Raw genomic sequence first — 12,072 nt, 5'->3', positions numbered from 1 at the left:
AGCCGGGGACCCAGGCTTAAATATTGTCGATGATTTGAACTGCAAAACAATACACAAAAATACAGAAGCAAGCATTCCAACAAAACATATACACAAATAACATTTTATTTAATTTTCAAACAAATAAAAAATAAAAAATTTAATAGGAACGTTGGATTTTTTCTAAATTCAATTGAAGCCACACATCGTCCATGCTGTATACTGTTTGATGCACCTACACTCCTCCCACAAATCAATCTGAGGATACTAATTTAATTTTAACCTCCAATTTCAAATTCTTTGAAGTCTACAGTAAGTTTTAAATGTTTTAACTGTACATTTAGCCACTTCATTTCTATACACTTTATTAATCTGTTAATAATTAATTTTCTAAGCAGTCACAGACCACCTGAGGAGGCTTCGGGGACCAGGTTGGGAACCACTGTTCTACCAGATTTCTGTCTCTGGGTGACTGCCCCAGCCTTGATTTTAGTGTTTGCCAAAGACTTCTGCCATCTTGAAAATGCCAAAAGTGGATAGGGTTAGTCCGGGGAACTTTTACCCCAGTACGTGGGGCATGCCCAGGAGTCATTCCCACCTTCTTGCTGAAGCCATACATAAATCTGACATCTTGAGGCACTGACTTCTGATCTTCCTCTGTACCATGAGGGTTCTGAAGAGGCCTAATGCTGCTGTCTCTGATCTGAGAAGATCCCTGAGGGGACTGTACTTGTTCTCTTGCACCCAGGAGAAAAAAGTGAACAGTGAATTACAAGGGTCATGAGGCTGACCTCCTGTTCAAGCTACAGGGTTATAAAAACAGCTACAATAAGCCTTTTCTGCAGCGCCCCAGCGGATCAGTGGCAACTGGACCTGGACTGGACCCTGCTGTTTGTCCTCTCTCTGACACCCTGTGAGTCTCTAAGTGCCTCCCCTGAGCTTTTGGGACGACTTAAGAAGTGTACTCCTGTGGTGGATTAGGGCTTAAGACATAGGTAAAATCTTTGACCAGGACGAGCTTGGTTGGGGCAGCAAACCCGTACTCCATTATGATAGGCATCAAATTACACTTATGTTCCGGTCCACTGTGACCACGGACTATCATTGGGACTTCAAGTTTATTTGAGATGTTCTTACTTAAAACTTTAAATATTTATATCTCTGGTTTCTCTTATTAGTTTTTTTGTCATTTTGTTAATAAATTTTACTGTATTTTTCTTCTAGTTATTTAATGTTACTCTATTTTTCTAATTGTGTTTTTTATTGTATTGCATTTCAACTTTATTACTGTTTTGTTACTGCATAAATACTTTAAACATTACCGTATGTTAAGCCTGTCTGGTCTGTGTCGTAGCTACCAGGGGGTCGAGCTGAGGTTAATTTAGTAACTAAGGGTTCACCCTGACAAGGGTTGTGATTATTTCTTTAGGTGGGTAGAGATCCACCCCAGTTAATAATCCAATTTCTGTATTTATAGTAGCTTCTTTGTGAGGTTTGCTGCTGAGGAATTACACAAATAAAGATGTTCATAAATATTAGCCTTGTCCTTAATAAAATCAAAGTTCTCTCTACGCTGTGCTCGAAACATCCGCAGCATGTCTTATTCTGGCTTTCTGCTTCCCATAATAATTTTGCTTTAAATAATGTTTCCTATACCTGCAAAGTTCATCTTAATCCTCTGCCCCCAAGTCTATTGCTTGCAGCTTGATTCTTGGTTAAAAACAAAAAACCCTTGCATGCATGGCAAGGGTATCCGGAGGAGGGGTTAAGGAGTAATTTGTATATTAGAATGATATGTAATTGTATAGCCCAGTCACAAAATTGTATCAGACAGCAGTTAAACATATGAGAGAAACTTAATAAATATTACTAAAATTGGCATAGAATGGTTACTAAAGCTTATTGCTCATTCAGCCTATTCACAACGTCCACAATTCCCACAAGGAGTAATCATCCGGTTGGGAAGTATGGAAAAATTGCTGACCATTTGAAAAGTATGGCATAATGTATACTATTTATACTAAGAAACACAATGAAAAACCCAGGTCTGGAAAAACTAAGGACTCTGGCCCTCAATTCAACCTTGGCGGGCGCCCTCGGTTGAACCGCCAAACGGTCGCCTATGCGGCCGCAAACCTGCCAGCCGCATTTCAACATCCCCGCTGGGCTGGCAGGCAGAAACAGAGTTTCCGCCCGCCGGCCCAGCGGGGATGTGGGCCGTAACATTGCAGCCGGCCAAGTGCATGGGCAGTGCAGTGGCCCCCAGGGGCCCGCGAGTCCCCTTACCACCAGCCTTTCCATGGCAGTGTCTACCGCGATGGACAGGCTGGCGGTAAGGGGTGTCAAAATCCCCAGGGCAGCGCTGCAAGCAGCGCTGCCCTGGCGGATTGCGACCGCCGGGACTGCCATGGCGGTAAACCGACGTTCCCGGCGGTGTGACCTTGGCGGTAATGCCGTGGTCAAAATGTGGCATTTCGTACCACCAGCCTGTTGGCGGTACGAATGCCATTTTGACCCTGGCGGTCGGTGACTGCCAGGGTTAAAATGAGGCCCTCTGTGTGAAACCTCAGATGTAAGAGGATATTTCCTAATTAGGACGAAAACCCTCCCCTACCAGTGATGGCATGCTTTATCATAGGGTTTCTCCTCATACTGGGCTAGAGAGTTGCAGTATGGGCTACAACTCATAAATACATTAGTAGTAGCTGTTTTTAATGCCCTCCTTTGTGAGTAGTCTGGGTAGCTGATGCAAGGTAAAATTACTGGATTGTAACAGAGGGAACAAAAAGTGAAATAAAACAAGCTCCATAACAGAGGTTAGCCTTTATTATTGTCTGTCGGGGTTAGGGTTAAAAATTATGCAAAATTGAATGCTCCGGGGGTTTGCGGGAGATTTTACCCACCCCTGAGGGTGTTCCTTTCTAGGATCTTCATGTTTCCCCCTTAGTTTTTCAGGCTCAGGTATTTTCATTGTGTTTCTGATTTCACGTCAGGGAGAGAACACCACGGGGCTTAAAATCTCCCTTGGCCCTCTTTTATGTTTGTAATACGTATAGTACACATATCATAAATATGGGTGTGTACTTGTGTGCCCTCAGTACAAACACGTCTACAAGGCTTAAACCACACAGCCATTTGTAACCACTCAAACCGACCTTAACTCTGTATACCTTTCGTGAACTGCATACAGTAGTTTTTGTAGAAATACTTCTGTGCTTTGATACATACTGTAAATATACATAAAATTAAGGAAGGTTAAATCCAAGGAAGAACATGCAGAGGAAAGACCCTAACCTGCACAGCAAGGTATTGACTGCTAAAATCTCAAATGCTATGCACTCCACCTTTGCTCCTTGGAGACCTATTTAAGTGGTTATTTGTGTTACCTGGGATACAGAGAGAAAACAAATTCGCACCCAGCTTACTGTGAAACATTGCTGCACATGATGCAGGATGCAGTGGAGGCCCAGTACCTGAGTGTACAAGCCAGCTCTGAAGGAGTTTCAGTGCTGTAGTATCTAGGCCCCCTCAGTGAGACCAATAATTGATACTCTTTCACTACCTTATCATGCTGTTTATTGTAGACCATTGGCATTGTTAGAAGCCATCCCAGATTCAGGCTAGCCACCAACTTCCCTTTGAGAATGATTGTATGCACGTTGATCTCACAGGTATATCCTGAAAATTTGGCTTTTTGAACACTTGCTTTGGTGGGAATTAAAGTGCTGTATATAGGCGCAAGTTGGACTCAACCTAGACCTGCCGCCTTTCAAAGCTCATCAGGTAATTGGGTTGCACATTCATTTAGTGGTCCTTGAACTAGGTCTGCCAGAATTTATATTACTTACCTAATTTGAATCAGTAATAGGACCCTATTGACATTTCTAGCAGAGGGGATGGATTACATTACTGTACTGTTTGTATACAAAATGATTTAATCTTTGTTCTGTGACAGTTTTAGAGTGGATTACAGTAGTCTCCCACAATTTAATGGCATGTAGATGTCTTGGACCCCAACTAGTGATAATGTAAATTGTTAGATTCTAAATTGTATTATCCTTTTTTTAGGGATTTTGAAGGAGGTGAAAGATTATATTAAGGAGTGTGATAAGTGCCAGGAGAAAAATGATCAAGTTCTGACTTTATCAGATGCTTCCAGCATAATAGAAGATTTGGGAATTGAAGTTCAAATGTGCGAAAATCCTTATGATTCAGATGAAGTATCGTGCAACCCAACCTTCATTCTGCCTCCTGCGTCGAAACCCACAAAAAAAAGAATGATTGCAAAGCATGAGTTCATATTTGTAAGTTCATTTTCTCTTATTTTTATTTGACATCACAAGCTTTGCAATTGTGATGGCTATATACATTGGCTTTTAAGTTGCTATATTGATAAACCATGCATATAGTGGGAAATTAATGTACTAACACATGAACGTACCACAGAAGGGTTAGTCTTGTGTCTCGCAGAACTGTTGCAGAAGAGTCAAATGTCTTGCATCTATGGTATGAAGCGTCAATATTTTGACTTACACTTGTGACAGTTGTTAATCTAGTGATTTTCAAATGCCCTAGGGAAGTTTTTAGTGGATTGCATGCACTTTGATAGGCACCTTAGTGACTTGCTCCCCGATGATGAAGGTGCTAGTCTGGAGGCTTGTCCACTTATATCAAGGAAGACCCCATAGCCCACACACAAAGGGGGAGGCATTGTTTTAGTTGTGTGCATTTGTTGGTGCGTTGGGAGCTTGGAGAGGGATATACCTTGAATTTTATGCTTGCAGGTTCTTTGGAGGGGTGACCACTCATTAGAAGCTTTAGCACTGAGAAGCTGGAAAAGTAACACTGAACCGGGATCCCATTCCCTTTCAGCTGCAGTGATTCATTTTTTTTTGTTTTTTTTTTCACTGAGCTCTGCCTTCTCTGTGTTCTTTTTCCCTTGGGAAACTTTTCCAAACATTGGCTTTTTGTAGTTGACTCAACATTTTTTTTTAGACAAGGAGTGTTTATTTTCAGTTTCCTGACAGAAAATATATATTTTGTTCACAAAATGGCAGTACATTTTATGAAGTGATGATCTGGAGGAAGAAAGACCACTCAGCCTAACCCTAAGTCAGTCTGTATTGTTTGTCTTCCTGACTTCCATCGCCCAGAATATTGACATATTTCAGAAAGATTTCTTGGAGTAAGTTGAAAGATTAATAAAAACTGTCCTAATGGCCTGTAGGAGGACCACTACAGGTTTCAGGAATGTGCTTCAAGGATATCTGGGGTGTGGGGAGAGGGGATTCCGTATACCACCAGCATATGTCCTGGCTTTGAACACTGCCACCGAGGGAGATATAAAAAGTGATATATATAAGTGAGAAGAGGAGGCTATCATGGTTGAAGTTAAAATCTATAATGTTGAGGACCAGCATGGTGGCCACTTGCTAAATGCTGAGGGCAGCATCACTGTTCTGACACTGTTTAATGTATAAGACCATCACGCCACTGATAACCAATTCCACATCGACCCAAGACTGAGACAGATGAAAAATCACTCAGTGTTGAAGGACTTGCAATCAAGCAAATCTCTGTGTTAATCAGCAGATTAGGTGAACAAGTTAAAGCGGAGAAGAGCGCCTAATGTATCATCTCTGAGGAGCGTACTCTATGACTAGGACAGTTTCACCTTTGATCACCCTCTGTTCCTCTCCGTCTTCTTGTAGAATGCCACATGGTAGTCCTGTGGGATTTCTGTCTCTCCCGTTTAACTGTAGGTAGCGCCAACAATGCATAGACAGTGGACTGGGAAGCACCCCCTTGTAATTACCAGTGGCTTAGATTAATTCAGGTATCCCACCTATCACTTTGTATACTTCAGTTACCTGTAATTACGCTTCAATCATTAAGGTCCTGTCCAAAGACTTAAGATCATTCAAATGAAGATCACGGTCATCAAGTAGACATTGGTCTTCACACTCGAAGCACTCCTCTCTTTCAAGGTCACATGCAAGATAGTCCACATCTTTTACAGTTTGTTGTGTAGGTATTTGCTTACTCTAATTGAATCAGAGGTTCTCATATCAGCAACACAAATAGATTCAATGACGTTCTGGTGAGAGGAGCTGCCAGTTTTAGCGTTACAATTACTGTGCAACTGGCTTCAACATTTGAGGGTTTACATCACTGGTTTTACCTCAAGATGTTTGGTACCCATTGTTCAAGTTTATTGGAGCCAGTGGTGGAACTCTTTCTGACTCCTGTTTCTACAAGTCTTCTCTGGCTGAAAGTACAAACTACCTGCGCAAAACTGGCTGATCCTCCAAACCGACCCAAAGCCGGAATCTGTCAGTGTCAGCCACAAGGAGATACAGTGCTACAACTCCGGCTGGTCTGCTGTTATCTTTTTAAAGGTACATGTTGCCGCTATTACAGCTTACAGGAAACATCTGTCTTTAGAGTCCATGTTGTCAAAGATATCTTTGAAACGATTAAGAAATTCTATACTCACTTAGGACATCAGACTTCCACCTCCCCCCGGGAAACCAGTGTGGTTTTTGCGAACCTCATGGGTCCTTCTTATAAACCTCTATATAAAGCATCCCTACACCTTACCTCAGGTATTTGGTTTCCAGTTAAAACCCATTATTGCATAAGGCCAGGATGTAAACGGTGCACTGCGGCCTTGAGGGGCCTGGCTTGGCCGGGAGCAGCCCGGGCTTGCTTGGACCTGCCGGTTGGACGAAGCACACTCAGCATGTGAGCCGATGAGGCAAAACAGCAACCGTGCTCGTGGACGGAGGGAGAGCGAAATCTCCTCTTGAGGGGGCAGGGTCCTCATCTTGGAAGCAGGCACAGTCTTAACTCCTGCCTCACCCTGCAGCAAAGCCCTAAAGGACTACTGCACAAGAGTGAAGCTCCCCAGGAAGCCTAGATCATAAGGGTCACATCCAGGCGTTGGCTGCTGAGTTACCCCCTCCCCTCAGCTGCTTTACTATGAGGGGCCTGCCTGTTACTGAAATGTGGGGCCCGGATCTGCTCCTCCCTGTGCTGTACATAGTGCCACGCCCTCGTTGGGGAAGGATCTGGCTGTTCCTCTTGGGACCCACCAGCTGAGACTTGCACCACCTCTCAAATTAGACTGCTCCTTGGTCGCTTCCTTAGACTCGCCACAAGGCTACAGTCCACGCAAGCAATTTAGCGTTCTGCACAGTTGGGGGGGGGGGAGGGTAGCCTGATCTTGGTGTACCGGTTTCACCCACGCAGGGACGACGATCTAGACATCCCTCACTGCTATGCCTTGGGGCAAAGCCTCCAGCGACCTCCCAAGTCATCTCTCTTTGGTCCAAATCCTCCCCTGAAGACATGAGCAACAGTGGTCCTTTGTAATCACAAGCCCGGGGTTCAACTGTTGCCCAGCCTGTCACCCAGGAATACATGAAACAATTCTTAAACAACATCAGGCTTGCAATCTAAACTGACTTTAAAATCTAGCTGCGGGCCTGTCTTTTGCTCTGTGACCCGTTGATCAGTGGCTGGTGGTGTGGGATCGACCTGGAGTATTGAGTGTCCTTTATATGCTGATGCATCCTGCTTTTCATTGGGGAGCCCCAGAGCAATGGACCCTTCTGCCTTGAGCTCCTCTACGGTGAGGCCTAGAGTCTGCGACTCAACCCCAAGAAATCATTACTGGTGGAGGAGAGGGGAGATTCAGGGGGCTGTGTCTGGTGCCCGGACATCACTCTGAGGTGAAATGCATTTAAATACTTGGGAATCTACCTGTCCCCACTACTGGATCTGTCTGGGCAGCTTAACTTCTAGCTCCTCTCCCAGGCCTTGTATCGAGACCTGGGCCAATGGCGTAGCTTGCTGCTTAACCCATTGGGTCGAAATGTCCTCTTCAAAATGATCTGTCTCCCTCGCTATTTGTATGTGTTGGAAAACTTCCCGTATATGGTACCCCGTTCTTGGCTCCGGTCCCTGACCTCCAAACTCGCTTCATTTATATGGGAGAGAGGTTGCTACAGAGTAGCTCTCTGGCGCGAAAATCTCCCTATGAGGGTAGACTGGGGCTACCAGATATCTACATATATTATCTAGCTGCCCAAATAGTGCCGGTCAACGATTGGTTCACTGGTGGGTGGGTTGACCAGGACTACCGGCTGGAACCCTACCACCTGGGATTCTATGGCCTATTGGATCTATTATACGTAGTCCACATTCTCGGGCCACCCCTGACTGTTTATGGGTAGCAGTGCAGTGCTGGAAGGCGGCCCTGCGTCTGATATGTTGGGATTGGCGTCTTAACAAACTGACTCCCTATGGCTGGGAAAATGGCTGCAACAGTTAACTAAGTAGGAGGGATTCAGGCAGTGGGACTATATTGAGATTACCTACCGGGGGGGACATATACGATGGTGACCATCTGATTTGCTTCCAACAGCTGAAGGACCAATATGCCCTAGCCAACACAGTTTTTCCACTTTCTCTAGCTGTGCCAAGCCCTCTGGTCCCACCTATCACCCGACTTGACCCTTCCAGACCATAGCTCTCTTGAGGCTAAACTGCTTATGGGCTGCTTGGGAAAGGGAACCATTACCCAGATTTACCGCTAGTTGCTTGATAATGCCCTTGATGGCCTGGACACCCTATGAGACAAGTGGACATCCTGGGGTGGGTGAACTGGATTCGAACGATTGGAGGGAAGCATGCCTTACCCCCAGGGAACGGGCCATATCCACACGCTTGCAGATGGTACAAATTAATTACTTCCAGATGACATATCTGTCCCCATTGCGTCTGCAACGCATGCATTCGACAACACTTCTGGTTGTTCAAGATGTGGTTATTTGGCGGCAAACCTTCTGTATGTGGCCTGGGAGTGCCTGGGGGTATGCCCCTTTTGGGAGGCAGTGGCGCAGGAGAACTCTGGGGCCTGGAGTGTCCAATTGAGATGACTGCTAAGGTGGTGTTGGGGCTTTTGGAGCAATTGGGTGGACCAAGGGTAGACCGAACCTTTGTGGGTTTTGCATGCCTAGTGTCTAAAAGAGAGATTATTCAATTGTGGAGAAACCTCATGGCACTATTGATTTCTAAATGGTGAGCTGGGGTTGACCGGTGCTCCCAGCTGGAAAAACAATATGAATATATGAGGGGATGCCCTCGGAAGCATGAGAAAATTTAGGGGAAATGGCGGGCCTACTATTGTTTGTAATGGAACAATTGTGTTATTTTGGGGGAGGATTGTGATTATCATCATGTGTATTTACATGCTTTTACTGACTTGACAGACCTGTGCTCTCTGTTTGTTATGCCACTTTCAAAGAAATAAAGTTGATTATTAAAAAAAACCAAAAAAAAACAGGATCTCTGTTGAGACATTTCAGAGGTGGGCAAACAGGTGGACGACCTCAAGCGTACAATGGACTCCCGCACAGCAGATTAGGAGATGCTCTGGCATCACCTGGGATGCCAAAGGGGATGACACCCTGAACGTCACTAGAGACTTATTCCAGGGCATCAGAGGTGACTCTGAAGACAAGCCCCTGCTCTTGGGTAGAGCACACTGCATTGCAGCTATGTGTGGCCGACCAGATGGCAGCCCTTGATGTAGGGAAAGAGGACATAATATTCCATTTGCAAAATATGAAACCGGAAACCTCTTTTCCACCACTGAAACAACTTGACCACCTCTGACTATTGTTCACATTTGCCTTGTGTAGATTCTGGAGCATGGTGATTCACTAACCTTTTCTCCTTTACAACAGGGCCCACGGTCCTGAGGCCGGACTCTGCTGTTTGCATTGTTCTTTTTGTTTTAAGTATGTTAACACAGCTTTGCCTCCTGCTACACAGGGCTTGGCTGTAGTGCTCCTGTCTTGGTCTTCCCTCCCCCCACTAAAGATCTAAACTCCATCAAGGTTGACACCTATCCCAAGATTGATGGAGTTTTTCATCAATCCATTGATGGGGTGGTCCAACAGGTTGGGCCCTGTTGGCCCTTTTGTTTTGTTTAGGACTCAACTTTGCTCATGTACCCCATTGGTCACACACCCGGAGGGCGGGGGGGCTAGGCGTGGCTGGCCTAGGCCCTCTGCCCTTGTCCTCACGCTCAACCAGAATCAAAACCATTGATGCATTGCACTACACACTTTTCCTAGGCCTTGGGGACCCTACGCAATAACACGCTTCTGTCCCTGAATGTCTTAGTGCTTAGTTCCTCTAACAGGCGTCCGCAGATATGACGCTCCCTCCTCCAACAAGACCCCAATATAATCTTCCAACAAGAGGCCTACTTGATCAGAGAGGATGCCGCTGCATGGCTAATCCACTCTATCCTTGTCAACAATGGGCTTACACCAACTCACAAACACTAGGAGTGGCTATCCCATGCAAAAAGGGCTTCTATTTTAAACCCTTGAGAGTAACTAGAGACCCGGGAGGGTGCTTTCTGACCTTGACAGTAGAGAGGTGGTGCACCATTCTGACCTTCTTCAGCATATATGCACCGAGACAGGCACAGGACGCATTCCTCCGCAAAGTGATTAAGGACCAACTTGGTTCGGCTAAGTGGGATCTCTTTGTGGGAGACAATTTTAATCTATTCAGGGACACTGTAGGAGGCTGGCCTGGCTTGTAGTGGGTGCCAAGGGGTACTTACACTCTGTACCAGGTCCAGTTACCCCTTACTAGTGTAGAAGAGGTGTTTCTAGCAGCTTTGGCTGATAGAAGGTAGCTATAGCAGAGCAGCTTAGGCTGAACTAGGAGACATGCAAAGCTCCTACTATACCACTGGTGTCATATGCACAATATCATAAGAAAACACAATACACAGAGTTACTAAAAATAAAGGTACTTTATTTTTATGACAATATGCCAAAAGTATCTCAGTGAGTACCCTCAGTATGAGGATGCCAAATATATACAAGATATATGTACACAATACCAAAAATATGTAGTAGTAGCAAAAGGAAGTAATGCAAGCAGTGTAAAGTTACAATAGATTGCAATAGGAGCACATAGGTATAGGGGCAACACAAACCATATACTCCAAAAGTGGAATGCGAAACACGAATGGACCCCAAACCTACGTGAGCTTGTAGAGGGTCGCTGGGACTGTAAGAAAACAGTGAGGGTTAGAAAAATAGCCCACTCCAAGACCCTGTAAGGTAGGTGTAAAGTGCACCTACAATCCCCAGAGAGCACAGAAGTCGTGATAGGGGGATTCTGCAAGGAAGACCAACACCAGCAATGCAACAACAGTGGGTTTCCAGACCTGAGTACCTGCAAGACAAGGGGACCAAGTCCAAGAGTCGCGACAGTGTCGAGTGGGGGCAGATGCCTAGGAAATGCCAGCTGAGGGTGCAAGGAAGCTGCCACCGGATGGAAGAAGCTTTGTGTTCTGCAAGAACGAAGAGGACTAGTAACTTCCCCTTTGGAGGATGGATGTCCCACGTCGTGAAGAAGCTTGCAGAGGTGTTCCCATGCAGAAAGACTGCAAACAAGCCTTGCTAGCTGCAAGGGTCGCGGTTAGGGTTTTTGGATGCTGCTGTGGCCCAGGAGGGACCAGGATGTCGCCACTTGGATGAGGAGACAGAGGGGGCGTCCAGTAAGTCAGGGAGCCCTCACAGAAGCAGGCAGCACCCGCAGAAGTATCGGAACAGGCACTTAGAAGAGGAGTGAACCGGAGTCCACCTGAAGTCAGAAAAGGGAGTCCCACGACACCGGAGGACAACTCAGAAGGTTGTGCACTGCGGGTTAGAGTGTCGGGGACCCAGGCTTGGCTGTGCATGAAGGAAATCCTGGAAGAGTGCGCAGGAGTCGGAGCAGCTGCAAATCACGCGGTACCCAGCAATGCAGTCTAGCGTGGGGAGGCAAGGACTTACCTCCACCAAACTTGGACTGAAGAGTCACTGGACGACTGTGGGAGTCACTTGGACAGAGTTGCTGAGTTCCAGGGACCACTTTCGTTGTGCTGAGAGGGGACCCAGAGGACCGGTGATGCAGTCTTTTGTTGCCTGCGGTTGCAGGGGGAAGATTCCGTCGACCCATGGGAGATTTCTTCAGAGCTCCTGGTGCAAGAAGGAGGCAGGCTACCCCTAGAGCATG

At 45.8% G+C, this 12,072-nt stretch overlaps 1 protein-coding gene across 3 annotated transcripts in view; it reads left to right on the top strand.

Moving 5' to 3' along the window:
• ZBTB11 (zinc finger and BTB domain containing 11) overlaps positions 1-12,072 on the top strand; it is a 1,413,389-nt gene that overhangs the window by 57,206 nt on the left and 1,344,111 nt on the right. For all 3 annotated transcript variants that reach the window (XM_069204794.1, XM_069204796.1, XM_069204795.1), the window contains exon 2: positions 4,048-4,283. In XM_069204794.1, the coding sequence (XP_069060895.1) occupies positions 4,048-4,283 (236 nt within the window). The remainder of the gene's footprint in view (positions 1-4,047; positions 4,284-12,072) is intronic.

This window comes from Pleurodeles waltl, chromosome 8, assembly GCF_031143425.1.
Source record: "Pleurodeles waltl isolate 20211129_DDA chromosome 8, aPleWal1.hap1.20221129, whole genome shotgun sequence".
Lineage (NCBI taxonomy): Eukaryota > Metazoa > Chordata > Amphibia > Caudata > Salamandridae > Pleurodeles > Pleurodeles waltl.
The sequence above is the reverse complement of the archived record's forward strand: the minus strand, read 5'-3'. Positions and strand labels throughout refer to the sequence as shown.